This window comes from Nanorana parkeri, unplaced genomic scaffold (genome assembly GCF_000935625.1).
Source record: "Nanorana parkeri isolate BGI_ZX_2015 unplaced genomic scaffold, ASM93562v1 scaffold156, whole genome shotgun sequence".
NCBI classification, from domain to species: Eukaryota; Metazoa; Chordata; class Amphibia; order Anura; family Dicroglossidae; genus Nanorana; species Nanorana parkeri.
This window is the reverse complement of record NW_017306424.1, coordinates 282,893-297,497: the sequence shown is the minus strand read 5'-3', so window position 1 is coordinate 297,497 and position 14,605 is coordinate 282,893. Positions and strand designations below refer to the sequence as shown.

At 46.9% G+C, this 14,605-nt stretch overlaps 1 protein-coding gene across 1 annotated transcript in view; it reads right to left on the bottom strand.

The window, feature by feature from the left end:
* The window catches only part of RICTOR (RPTOR independent companion of MTOR complex 2), a 144,975-nt gene extending 136,733 nt beyond the window's left edge, over positions 1–8,242 (bottom strand). The window contains exon 1 of the mRNA XM_018554400.1: positions 8,038–8,242. Coding sequence (XP_018409902.1) covers positions 8,038–8,086 — 49 coding nt within the window. The 5' untranslated portion in view covers positions 8,087–8,242. The remainder of the gene's footprint in view (positions 1–8,037) is intronic.
* Between the last annotated feature and the right edge of the window lie 6,363 nt (positions 8,243–14,605).

Below are 14,605 nucleotides of genomic sequence, written 5' to 3'. Positions count from 1 at the left end.
TTATCTGAACGCAAGTCTACCAGACAGACAGCGTCATTCACAAAAGGGTGAAGAGTTTGGAGAAGGCAGGAGAAGGAAACAATCTAGGACAACATAGCTGATTTGGGAAAATTCTCCAATTCAGCTCACTTTCCAAATCAGCAATGTTGTCCTAGATTGTTTCCTTCTCCTGCCTTCTCCTAACTCTTCACCCTTTTGTGAATAACCCTGGGGTCTGAAAATAACAGACTCACTGTAGTCTAGGTAAAACACTCACAATGCACCAGGGCTGTCATTTGACATGGGAGGCCTAGGCTATGGAACACATCAGAAAGCTAAGGGACAGATTATGGAGCCATTTTATAGCAACATTCTACTGTAAATAATAATGAGTTGATAATATTGCCTTGGGTCCTACTGATTCATAATAATTAAGGATGCATCGATATATCAGCCGCTGAAACATATCGGCCGAAAATGGCACTTTTGGCTAAATGCCATTTTCCCACCGATAGAGCAGTGCATCCCTGCTTTCTTTCCTCCCCGCTGGGCACTGCTCTCCGTCCCAGCAGGGTGGAGAGAAACAGTCGCAGGAGGCCAAGCGCTGCGAGTGGCCGGCATCTCTCCTCCCCACACCGCCTCCTGTAACAGATCAGAGGGGGCAGAGACAACCGGCTCTGTCACAGGAGGCTGAGCTCTCCTCCCCACTCCACTCCCTCAGCCTCCTGTGACAGCTGTCAGGATGGAGAGTGGGTACAAGCAGTCAGGGATCAGTGATTGCTGAGTGTTTGTAAATGATTGAGGACAGAGTATGGTTACTGTATGCTCAGGTTATGAATGAATGGGAAGTGATCTACATCCCCTCCTGTGCATTCATTATTTTGGATATAGTAAACAGACAATGTCCTCTTGTTATGAATGAACAGGAACACTCAGTATAGAGCAGTGGTGGCGAACCAATGGCACGCGAGGCCCTTTCTGCTGGCACGCGAGCCCAGGTTCAGGGACCACCAATTGAAATAGATCCGGCTGACCCGGTTCACCTTGGTACGCGATCCGGGCCAGTCACAATCAGGCAGCGGCGGCCAATAAACAGGCTGGTTAGACAGCTGCTTCCTCAATGTTTTAATTATTAATTTTTATTAGTAGTTCTGTGTGTGTGTAATGTGTGTGTTTTAATAAGTGCGTGTGTGTGTTTTATTGAGTGTATAAGTGTCCCATTCATACTGGGCGTTTTATCGATATCGCAAGAAGTCGCCATCCACTGCTTTTCAATGGAGCGGTTTTAATGTACTGCTTTATGTCGCCCGTCACTCGTGCAGGGCCCTTTTTCACCGCGAATGTTACACGATTTTTCAATTTTTGCATGCAGCCCGACGGTGAAGGTAACGCGATCGTCATTGGACCGTCTCCTGAACAGTCGCGCTATCCCTGCCGCACGGAAATCCACCCAGGTGAGTGTCGCTCAGTGTGAATGGGGCCTTAATGTTTGAATATGCGGGTTTCCCTATTTTGCCTAAGGCAGTGATGTTGAACGTTTCTTAAACCCGAGCGCCCAAACTGCAATACTAAACTTAACTCATTTTCAGCGCTGGCACTTTGAGATAAATAAATTGTCCCAGACACTAGAGAACAAACTTTCCTGTAGGGGCTCTTGCTGGCGGTGGCCATTTTGGGTAGGACAGACTGCACTGTAAGTAAATGGAAGCGATTTGTTGGACACTAGAGTACAAACTGTCCTGGACTGAGTCTCCAGCCGGCGGCGGCCATTTTGGCTTGGACAAAGACACCCTCAACATGGCTGTATAGAGAAGTGATTTTTTTTCTCCTCATGCGAGGACGACGTCGGCGGCGCTGAGAGGCTGAGCGGAGGAGCGTCGCGTCAGTGCTGTGGGCGGAGTTACAGGAGTCGTCAGCCAACTACATTAGACCCCAACTGGAGCTCCGCCCACAGAAGTGATGCGACGCTCCTCCAGCCTGCCCAGAGGACCCGAGCCACCACGGAAGGTAAAAAAAAAAAAAACACAAAAAAAACAGCGCAAGCTTCGGGGCATTTTGACAAGTACAAGTACTTGTCAAAATGCCCTGTATCGGGCCCGATTCCGATGCTAGCATCGGTATCGGGACATCCCTACCTCTAATAATAATAGTTACATAGTTAGTCAGGTTGAAAAAAGTAAACAATAACCCCAAAATATCCAAGTATTTGACAATAATACTGTTTCTACAGCCTTTAAAAACTGACTGGATTTCAATGTGTCCTACAGCCTTGCAGCATTGGTAGCCTCTATCTACCTACATCAGGGCACCTCAAATGATCAACAGTGGGGGACCGACTGCCAACTTCATTCTATAAAAATGCTGCCACCACTTATTAATGTAATATCATTCATAAAGACATGTAAAGGTCCGCCTCCAGGATGGCTAAAAAAATGAAATGTGCATTCCTGCACTATCCCCCCCAAGCATATACAGTGAGGGGAATTCATCAAAACTAGAGCAGACAAAATCTGGGAGCAGCTGTGCATGGCAACCAAAATGAAAGAGAGAAGCTGATTGGTTGCCATGCACAGCTTCTCCAGATTTTGTCTGCTCCAGTTTTGATAAATTCCCTTCAGTGTGTTTTGTCTAGGTGGGGGGGGGTGTAATAGAGAGTATTATTTACCTTAATCCATGGTCCCTTAGGCTTCCTTCCTGAAGGTTAAGGTAGCGATGATCAATCCCCCAAATCTGCCCAGCTTATAGATGTGATGACACAAAGGGTTTGCCCCCATTCCATGACAGGAGCACAGAAGACCAGAATTCTGGCTGCCCCAGAACCAAAGCTTAAGGTAAGCATTATTCTCTATTAGATCCCCTTAGACAAAGCGAGCATTCATTCCTAATTATGTGGCGGGTTGGTGGATGACACACATTACAATTATTTTGGGCCAACCAAAACATCACCTTCAATCCCTACTATGCCGACATCAAAACAAACAAATAGTTACCTACACCTTTAAAGAGCCTGCTGGCACCTACATGGGACTGAATATGTCCAATGCGGGTACAAGTAAAGCTACCTATATACATGAGATGGCGGTGCCATGCATGAGTAGTCACATTGCAGAATCACAAACAGTTGGGCACAACCTACTCTCATCACAATTTTTCCCCATCTATAAGTGGCCTCATCAGCATCTGCCGAAGCCGCTTATCTGCTCACATTGTCCCTCTCCGCAACAAGAACAATGACATGCGGCCGAGCCGAGCGGCCATTCTTGTGCGCAGGGGGGAATACAGGGGTCAGTCAGGTCCAAATACAGCCTCGCTAATGAGTGATGGCAATTAAATCATTAACAGAAAAAGCGTGCACAACCAAAATAGAATAAATACATGATACAGACAAATGAATTAAAAACCAATGGAGCCGATATAAGCAGAAATATGTAGTAAAGTGACATCGTCAGATAAGTCAAATTGGCCAAAAAGATGCCCAGCAATAGAACAATACTTATTGTGCATTCTGCCGATGCTGCCTAAAGCCGCTTCATTGATCCACCTTCCTCTAAAATGTGTTCCCAAACTGACACATCCTGGAGTGTCAACCTCCGGGTCCCCCGCAGTGCTCACTGGTTCCTCTAGCCGATCTCTATGTCCCCACCGGACACAGTGGCATTTGGCAGAGCGGACAATGGGAACAAATATTTCTGCAAAGACAGCATTCTGGCCAATTTCATTTTCCTGACAGAGTCACTCTAAACACACCAACTGGAAATATTAGAAGGGAAATGAAATATATTATCAAATAAGAAGCCGATTACAAAATAAAAGGACAAGAGGGAGCGACGGCCGCGCTGAATACTGGAATGTAAGTGCTAAAATCCTACAAATTACACGGATATTATACCTCTGTAGAGGACGTCCACACTTACGTGACGTAACTAGGCAGTTGCTGAGGAGACACCCATGCATGGGCATTCCCAGCTGGGACCCGCCGTACCCCCACTCCACCGCTCCCCTTTTAACAGTTTGACTCATGCCAACAGGAGCCTCTCGCTTCACTGCCCTCAGTACCATTCTCTACAACCTGGAAGTTCAGGGAGCAGATCTTTCTGGTCCCAGTGACCATGACAAAGGACCATAGGCAGGGCTTGAAAAATCCAGAGGACGGCGGAACCCGACGAGCAGCTTCCCGGCCGGCCGTAATTACACTGGCTGGGAGCTTTACATTCAAGTGATCGGGCGCCTCTAGAGACGCTCGATCGCTTGTATTAGCAGCTGTCACTGCCGGTCCCGTGATCCGCTGTGCCCGATGCAGCCGGGACCGGCACGGCTCTGTGACAGGAGATCAAAGGGAGTTCAGTATGCAGGAAGTGATGTAGATTACATCACTTCCTGCATTCAGTGTCACTCTCCAGCTACAGGAGCCGATGAAGCCGATCTCTGCTTCATCAGCTTCTCTGGGGGTCCCTAGGTGACATTAAGGGTCTTGGAGACCCTTGATGTCTCTATAAAGAGGACCTGTCATGTAAATTGGCTATCCCATAGGGGGCTTCTCAGCCTCCCATGTAATAGCAAAAAAGTTGTGTGTAAAAAAAAAAAAGAAGTAATACCCCCACATACACACGCAGACATGCGTCAGGTGCGCCTATGTGCAAAAACGGTGATTGCGCCTATTGTGCCGGACATGTTACATATCGCCGCAAACGTCGGAGAGCAATAATTTTAGAGCCATTAATTACTGATAACACTAAGGGCATGTTCACACCAAGCGCGTTCCAGGAGCAGAGCAGTTACAGACCGGATCAAAACTGCGTCCAATGTATTCCAATGGTATTTTGGGCTTTAGTTCACACCGCAGCGTTCAGTTCCAGAGCATGTAAAAAAAAAAACATGCCCTATTTTACCTGCTCTGGAACGCTTGCAAACGCATCAAAAACACATGCAAACACCCTGGAATGCACTGAAAGCCCAATATAAAACGAAAAAAAAAAGGCCCGGAACACATCAAAAACGCCGCAAAACCCACTGCACTGCGTGTGCAGAAACTCATGCAGATCTGCTCTGCATTCGGTGTGAACAAGCCCTAAACTGATGAGCGGTAAAAGCGTCTATGGGCATTGTAGTATTTTTTTGCGATTTCGCGGGCGCACGCAATTTTAAGGCTTGACATGTTTGGTGTCTATTTACCCGACGTGACCCCGACTTTTATGTTTTACGAAAAATATGGGTAAGAATAAATGTTTTATAACATAACGTAGGGAAACTGTGGTTTTTTTTTACATTTACGGTACTTTTTTCATTATATAGTTAAAAAAAATACAATCCCCCCCCCCTAGTGGTGATTATAAACCTCCAAAGGAAAGCTCTATCTGTTCCCAAAAAATTGAACATAAATGGCAAGGCTATAGTCGGGTCATGCTGACTGGTGACATTTTTGACTGACTGGTGAGACACTCTAAAATGTTTCAAGCCCTGACCATAGGTAACTGTTTGGGGATGGGGGTGATGCAAAGATACATTTCTTTACCTTAAAGTGACATTAAACCCTCAGATTTTTTAACATAAAACAATACTGCAATGTGTGCCTTACTGTAATCCATGGTTGTTTCCCTTCTCTTTGCTGCTCTTCCTTTTCAATCTGTATCTGTTCTCATGCTCTGCAGAACTTCCCTTTGCAGCAGACTGCCTTGTCTCAGGAATGGATACATGGTGTCTGTGTATCCGTTTGTATAGGCTTGTAACCTGAGCCAGCACTACAGGAAGAGGCACTCAGCTGCAAAGGGAAGTTCTCCCCAAGCATGAGAAGACATGAGGATTTAAAAGGAAGAGCAGCAAAGAGAAGGGAAACTACCATGGATTACAGTAAGGCACACATTACAGTATTGGTTTATGTTAAAAAATCTGAGGGTTTAATGTCACTTTAATGTAGAGAATTCTTTAGGGTAAAAAACACCTCGCATTTACTACCACCAACTCAAATACCAGGAGGCAGACCAATCACAATGACCGCATAAATATACAACAAAGACATGTAGAATAAAGGGGGGTGAGTACGGAATGCGTCACAACATATCCAGTACTGTAAATGACGGACTTAGGAACTAGAGACACACAAGTTGGGAGAAATTGTGTATAACGATTGCACATGTGCAGAGAGAATGCAAAATGACCGGGTAACAATAGAGATATACTGATAGGGAATACATTGGTGATGTCATAAAATCTGAGTGATAGGAATATGCAAACAGGACCAGTAAGGCTGGGTTCACACCTAGGCGTTTTTCCGCGCTTTCGTACTCGCGGAAAAAACGCTCAAACAGGGAAATGCCATTATTTTCAATGTGCATGGTTCCCATCTGGGCGGTTTTCCGCGAGTACGAACGTGCGGGGAAACCGCCCTACGCCCAAAGAAGTACATGTACTTCTTTGGGGCGTTTTGGTCGGGCGGTTCCATTGGGACACAGCCAAGTATCCCTCGGAAACGCGCGCTTCTTTTACCGCGAATCGCGGTTATAAAAAACGCGCGAAAAACGTGCATATTCAATCCGCCTAGGTGTGAACCCAGCCTAACTACGACGCGTATGGAAGTCTACAATATGGTAATGGAAATGTTAGTGATAAATAACGTATGTTACAATGTGGTAATGAAAAAAAAAAACAATGACAGCACATGAAGGTTACATGAGATAAACATGTCATATAATACACACACACACACACACACACATTATATATATAAATGTCAAAAAAGACAAAAACGCAGTATTGCAGTGTGCAATGATACCTTTTTTTATTGGACTAACAAAATATATAAAAGACAAGCTTTCGAGAGTGAACCTCTCTTCTTCAGGTCAGAAGCAATCAATTATATATTTTGTTAGTCCAATAAAAAAAGGTATCATTGCACACTGCAATACTGCGTTTTTGTCTTTTTTGACATCTTGTCTACTATTACTGGACTAATACGGCTTACTCATTTATATTGCAATATATATATAGCAAAAAAATATAGTGCAAAAAAAAATATGGTGATCAGGGCAATCAGGGGTGCCGTAACATTCCAAGAGCAATTAGCTAACCAATCGCTGGCCAGAATGAGCGAAGCTCGCTTTCACTATGATTCCTCACAGGCGGAGTGCATTTGGTATCACTCCGTCTGTGACCGGAGCCAGCGCTATAGAGGAAGCATCAGCTTATGTGGCTCTGCTCCCTCCGCTGCCGCCTCGCTTCCTCTAGCGCTGGTACTGCTGATTCTCTCCCGTTGCTCTCCAAGTTCCCCCTTATGCCACCACCGGCCCTGGGAATGGTCACAACTAGGTCTTATTTTCGGGGTAGGTTTTATATTTTAGCAATTCCCAAAAATAGTGCTAGGTCTTATTTTCGGGGTAGGTCTTAAGACAGGTGCATGCATGTACAGAGATATTGGGATAAGGAGACCAGTGAGGACTTGTTCACACATACTGCGGTGACCTGCGTTGTACAATTGTTTTTCTGTGCGTCCCATTTATACCACATAGTGTGATGACCAGAGCAATGCAATAGAATGCAAACATGCTGAAATTTATCGCAAGGCACCGAGAGGGGAATTTATCAAAATCTGGAGCAGTCGTGCTTAGAAACCAATCAGCTTTCTCAGTTTCATTTTCAAATCTTAACTCAACAAAGTGAAGAGAGAAGCTGATTGGTCGCCATGGGTGACTGCTCCAGTTTTGATAAATCCCTCCCTGTATGCGAGAGAGAGGTACGGGGGGAGAGAGAGAGAGAGGTACGGGGGGAGAGAGAGAGTCTGGCCACAGACAGGTGACACACACACACACACAACCCTGTACACAGACAGGTGACACACACACACACACAACCCTGTACACAGACAGGACACACACAACCCTGTACACAGACAGGGGACACACAACCCTGTACACAGACAGGGGACACACACGCACAGCCTTGTACACAGACAGGGGACACACACAGAAGCCGGTGTCTGGGTTGGGGGGCCACTACCGGTCATAGTGCTACCCCTCCCCCACACCTGGGGCCTCCAGTGTACCCCGGGCCCCGTCTCTTTCTTACCTCTTATGCGGAGGTGGCGGAGGGAGCGGGCGCGGATGCTGGCCGCCATGTTGCTCGGAGGGGAGACATTCACAACACCGGAAACCTCGTGTAATCCCGCGAGAAGACGGGGAAGGGCGGGGAGTGTGCGGGCTGCCCGGGAGGGAAGTGGTCTGGGCTCGGCTGACCGAAATGAATATTTACAGGAAGCTCTTCTCCTTCGTATGGTTGCAGAGGGAATGTGTCATGTGTGAAGCCCCGGAGGCCATGTTTGTGATGGGAAGGCCGCTGGGGTGGCTAGATGGACTCAGATTTAGTCTGATCTCGGACGACTTTCACCTTCACTGTCAGCACACGATATTCACCGACTGTGAATCATTAACGCCCAAATTTATTGTGGGCTTATTAACATTGTGTGCAGATTTATGGAAGCTGAGGGCAGGTCGCGGTTCTTAGAGAACCGAATCGGGCCTTATAGATCATGGGCCAGGCAGTCTAGCCCGGAGGGTGGTCGTGGTTTGCAAAGCAGCAGTGCACAGGGCAGCAGGCGGGCGCGCGTTCACGGCTCGGTGAATAGGTGTACGTTGTGATGCCGCGGCCGCCATATTTGTTGCGGGAAAGCCATTCGGTTACGCCACTATTTTATATGCAAGGTTATGTATTCGTTTCCTAAATCTCGGAGGAGTTCACCTACTCGGCCAGTCTGTTAAATTTATTAATGCAGTTGGATAGCAGCGCATCTAAATCACGGCAGACCTTTGACATTGCCCACAACAAAGATGGCGATATAGATTATTAGAAATTGGGGCTAGCTAGGTGGATGAGACCCCCCCTCCCCATAGTGGCAGAAATGTGGAACTGCTGTGCAGCCAAAATATTTGTGTCGGTTGTGGATGGAGTTTGGAAGAGATTCGACCTTTGTCAGGGTGTTATTGGGAAGATTTCTCTTCAATTTCTGGCCTGGAAAGCAAAGCGATGGGGAATTCCCCTATTAGACACTTCTACCTGGAATGCACTATGGACAGCCATACACTTTGGTCACTAAAGGGTGTGGCCACTGAGGGGTGTGGTCACTGAGGGGCGCTGTAAAGCTTTCTCGCACAGGGCGCCTAAAGGCCTAAGGCCGGCCCTGTATCCCCCATCCATGCTAAACAGTGTCAATGGGGGTCTCCTCCCTTCCCAACAGGCTATTGTATTGTGACAGCAGCCGGGGGTGGGCCGCTGTCAGAATACACAAATAATGGCCATCAACTTTCAGCCTATCTCCTTTGAGAAAAGTCAAACGAAGGGGTGCTGGCGCAGCCACATACTGGTTTAGGCCAAGTCCTGCTGACCAGTGTTTGGCCAGCTTTCCCCTCACAACTGTTATATTGTGGATTTCCCCTCTCTGTCTGCCTCTGTGACAACGTCCATCACCACAGAGTGACTCTCCACAGAGATAAGTACCTGGGAAAGGTTCTTATTCTTCCCCACTCTATTCACACTTTGGCAGTAGTTACACTATAAAGCAGAGGTGGGCAAACACTGGCCCTCCAGGTGTTTTGGAACTACAAGTCCCATAAAGCATTTCAAGATTCTCTCAGCCACAAGCATGACTTCCAGAGACAGATGCGTCATGGGATTTGTAGTTTCTGGAGGGCAGGAGTCTTCCCACCCCTGCTATAAAGTGTATCTAAGGGCCCATTTACACCAGATCTGTTGGGGTTGCGCTTGACATTTTTTCCAGTGCCGCCACAGGACAGGGCGATTTGCTTTGTCACTGATGGGCACCATTTACACCATCACATTGCGGTGAAACGCGGTGGTGTGCTGTGAAAAAAAAAAATATGTCATGCCGTACTTTTTTTCAGCACAGCAGGATGCGATGCAGAGCAACCACTTCACAACCCATTGTGCCCGTAGAACTGAATGAAACACGTGACTAGGGATATACCGATACTGGGATTCCCTCTGACTGGCAGTGCCACGAAGGGTGGATGGAGCCGGCTTACCGGCCATTCAGGAGCCGGGCGGCGGGTCATGACTCATCTCCTGGCTTCCTGATTGGCTAGGAAGCCTGCTTCACATGTTGCTAGGCAGCCTGGCTCCCTGACCAATCAGAAAGCCGTTTGGCACATCATGACACAACGCCTGGGTTCCAAATTGGTCAGGAAGCCAGGCTGCCTAGCATCAAGTGAAGCCAGCTTATTAGCCCATCAGGAAGCCGGGAGGCAGTCATGACATGCCGCCCGGATTCCTGATTGGTCAGGCTGCCTCGGAATGTGAAGCCGGTGTTCTTTAGCTAGTACACTGGCTTCCTAGCAGGTCATGGCTCAGCTTCCTGATAAGCCGGTTTTGGTACTGTGAGTACCGGAAAAAAATATCGGTACTTGTACTCGATGCCGAAAAACCGGTATCAGTGCATCCCTAGTTGTGACATTTCAATAAAGTTCTAAAAAAAACAAAACAGTGCGATGTGCCGGGATCAGCACTGTGTCAGGCACTGCACACCTGCCGCTGTGCGTTTTGCTTAGCAGCTGCTGTGAATTGTCCCTACACTCTCATGGAAATAGAAATTAGGGATAGTCCACCTTCACCCATGCAGTGTCCCCAGTACAGGTAAAAGAAGCTTCTATTCTGTGTCATACCTGTAGGCCGTGTATGGCCTTTCCAAGGCTGGTCAGAAAAACTCCTAGTGTGAGGGACCCTCCGACTGTGACAGACTGAGAGAGAGCAGACTGCGCGGGTTATGAACAAGGCCAGGAGCTCTATCATGTGACGCAGGCGGCACCAACAATCAGCCCATCCAACCATTAAAACCGAACATGGTGGATCCCTCACACTAGAGTTGTTCAGGCCGGCTAAGGACAAGCTGCAGACGGCATGAAAAAGAAGCTTCATTTTCCAGAAATGAGCTGTGCTTTTCTTAAAGGATAACTCCATATTTCACACTACAATTATCAGGGTGTAACATGAAACATGGCCACGTCCCCCCTACTTACCTGAATTGCCAGGTCTGCCCCTCCAGCGGCATCATCCTTTCACAGATCCATCCACGGTAGAGGGACTCGAACTTCTCAGTGGAGTACAAGTGATATCACCACACTTGTACTCCATTGAGAACTATGTGGGAATTTATCAGAACCCAGAGCAGTTGCCCATAGAAACCGGCTTATCAGTGTATTTTACCCTAAAAATGCTGGTTTGATAAACATTTGCGCAAATATCGTGGCCATACAGAGTTATAAGGCCCGAGGCAGAAGAGGCCGTGTATATATGTGTATTCAGCTTTAATAAACTGCAAGTCCCCCTGTGTACACTGTTCATGCAACGCATTAAAAACGTGCGCCGCGCTTGTGGTGCCATTACTTGTTAATGGCACCCCAAATGCGGCTGAAAATGCTGCATGAGCTTCTTTGCAGGGTTTGTCGTCGAATGACCTAACTAATTATTCGGGGGCTCGCCTTGATTCTTATTTAGTGAAATTTGTAGGTAGCCAATAAACGTATTTGGATAAAAATAACAAAAACCTGTTTCCATACAACCCTCCAGTAGTTCTGTAGTTTGGTATATTCAACATACTGTAAGTCTCTCTATTTGTCTGTTATTTCCCCATTCACACCGTCGCATTCTCTGAACACACGTTGCAATTGTACATATCCACATTTGTTCTTTTCCCGCTGTTGCCGCACGTCGTCCATTGATTTTAATGGGTGCCGTATGCGTGACAAAGACGAGAAAGTAGCTCATGCAGCAGATTCTGCTACAGGCGCACCGCTTTTCTTCACACATCTGTGTGCGTTTAATGCGCGCCAATGCCGACGTTCTGTCGAAAGGTGCAACTCGTCAAGATCTCCAACTGGTGACGTCACGTCCAGTGACTTGCCAGTAGGAAATTGAGACCACATGGCACTATTGCACGCGCGCCAGCTGTGCCAGTGTAAGAATCCTTATGAAATTCTCAAACTTCCCTCACTGCGCCTCCGCGGCTTCACAATCCCCGCCGAGTTCTCCAACCCCGTCAGTGCCCATGCTTAGCCACCCAACAGTGGAATAAATGAATAACATGTAATCTATTAGCAGAAGATACTGATTGGCTGCCCTTGCCTTGGAATGATTGGCTGATAGCTCATATTCCTAGCGTTGGGTGGCCGCGCAGGCGTACCTGGTTAATAATTTATCCCTGGTTGGCCCATGGGGATCCTGTAAAACCGGCCCTGCAGTGGTGAAACTACTAATCCCATGATGCATCTGCCTCTAGAAGTCATGCCTGTGGCTTGGAGAATCTTGCAGTGCAGGATTTGTAGTCCAACAACAGCTACAAGGCCAGAGTTTGCACACCCCTACTGTTAACAATTGTGGTAGCCGGAGCAAATATAGAATCTTCCGGGTCCAGTGTACTCCTAGAATGAGATCCTAATAGGTTGGACTTGATGGACTAATGTCTTTATTCAACCTCAAATACTATGTAACTATGTAACTATGTAACTTATGGCGCTGTGCTGAGTGATTTCCCCTCTGATGTAAAAAAAAAAAATCAGGTAGACGATCGCTCGGGACAGCGGCCATTCAGCAAATGCCTAGTATTTTTACCAATGAATACAAGGCATCCTCTGATTGGATGAGAGGCACAGCAGCATGCAGGACCCAGAAGATCGCTGTAAAGCACCGTAGTTGCTTCGGCTAATTCAGTGCTTTAACCACTTACTCACCGGGGTGTTACACCCCCTTCCAGGCCCGGCCATTTTTTAGTATTCAGCGCTGCGGTACTTTGATTGACCTTTATTCCGTCATGCAGCGCTGCACTGAAATAAATTTTATACCATTTTTGGGGACAGATAGGGCTTTCTTTTGGTGGTATTTAATTACCACTACGGGTTTTATTATTTACTATATAGCAAAAAAGTACCCTAAATTTTGTTAAAAAAAACTGTTTCCCTATTAAATCCTATGAAACATTTGTTATCACCCCAATTTTTGGGTAAAAGATAAAAGACGGGGTCACATCGGGTAAATAGGCACCAAACATGTCAAGCTTTAAAATTGCGCGCGCCCACGAAATCGCAGAAAACGACCGCAACCAAAATTGACCATAGGCGACGCTTTAAAAGCTTTTACCGCTCATCAGTTTAGTGCTATCAGTGATTGAGGGGCCTACAATTATTGCTCCCATTCCGACGTTCGCGGTGATATGCAACATGTGCGGCGCAATCGCCGTTTTCGCACATAGGCGCACACGATGCATGTGTATGTGAGGGGCGGGAGACTTTAAAAAAATGTTTGTGTTATTTTTTTGTGACTTTTTTTTTTTAGGTTCTTTATTTTTTTATGCTTGAATTTTTTTTTTACACAACTTTATTGCTATCACATAGGGGGATAAGAAATCCCCCTATGTGCTAGCCAATTCACATGACTCTTTATGGAGACATCAGGGGTCTCTAAGACCCCTAATGTCACCTAGGGACCCCCAGAGAAGCTGATGAAGCAGAGATCTTCTTGCATTCGGGGACCGAGAAGAGATCAAAGGAAGATCGTGTACTGAACTCCATTTGATCTCCACTGACAGCGTCACCGTGCCGGGCCCAGCCGCACCGGGCACAGCGGATCTCGGGACCGGCGGCGACGGAGGTACAGGGGGGCGCACACCTACAGCTACTGCAAGTGATCGGGCGTCTCTAGAGACACCCGATCGCTGGCTGTTTACATTGCTAACAGTTCCCCACTCAGGTGAGCACCACGCACGAGCAGGGGGGAAGGGCAGGACGTCTTAAGACGCTCTCCCGCTCCTACAAGACTCCCGTCCGGTCGTTCAGGAACAGCCATGGACGGGAGGTGGTTAAAGAGTACCAGTGGGCCGATCCGGTATAAAGTATGTATACTTACATTGGGGGAATTTATCAAAACTGCAGCAGACAAAACCAGGAGCAGCTGTGCATGGCAACCAATCAGCTTCACTCTTTCACTTTCAAATCTTAACTGAAGAGAGTAGCTGATTGGTTGCCATGCACAGCTGCTCCAGTTTTTATCTGCACCAGTTTTTATCTGCTCCAGTTTTGATAAATTCCCCCAATGTGTTAAGCTGGTGCATTGTAACTCTACAGTATACAGTTGTTTGAAATAGTCCCTGAGCTTCTTTTGTCACGCTGATCAGCTTGTTTTGCTCCATAGACTTTAATGGAAATGCGTTGATCAATGCGTTTTTGCACAATTCCGCGCGTTTCAGCATCTGAGCCTGCTCCTCAATTGGACAAAACGTAAAACGCGCTGACATATGAGCAGAAAGCACCTGTAATACGTGTTGAAATGTGCATAAAAAAGCTAAACCGCGCTAAAAAAAACCTGCGTGAAAGTAGCACTGAAACGCTGTCGCTCTGGTGTGAATGAGGCCTGAGATATGTTTTATTACTTAATAGTCCAGAAATCCCATTATGATTATTATTGGTGTGTTTTACAGCAAAGGACATACCGGTGACGCACAGCTGACCCCTAGCGGGGACTATGTGCCATTTGTTTACACACTGACACACCAGCAGATAGTGATCATGTCCCCTTCTTCCTGGAATATACAGGTGGAACGACTGGAGAGATGCACAGAATAAAGTCAGCGTTA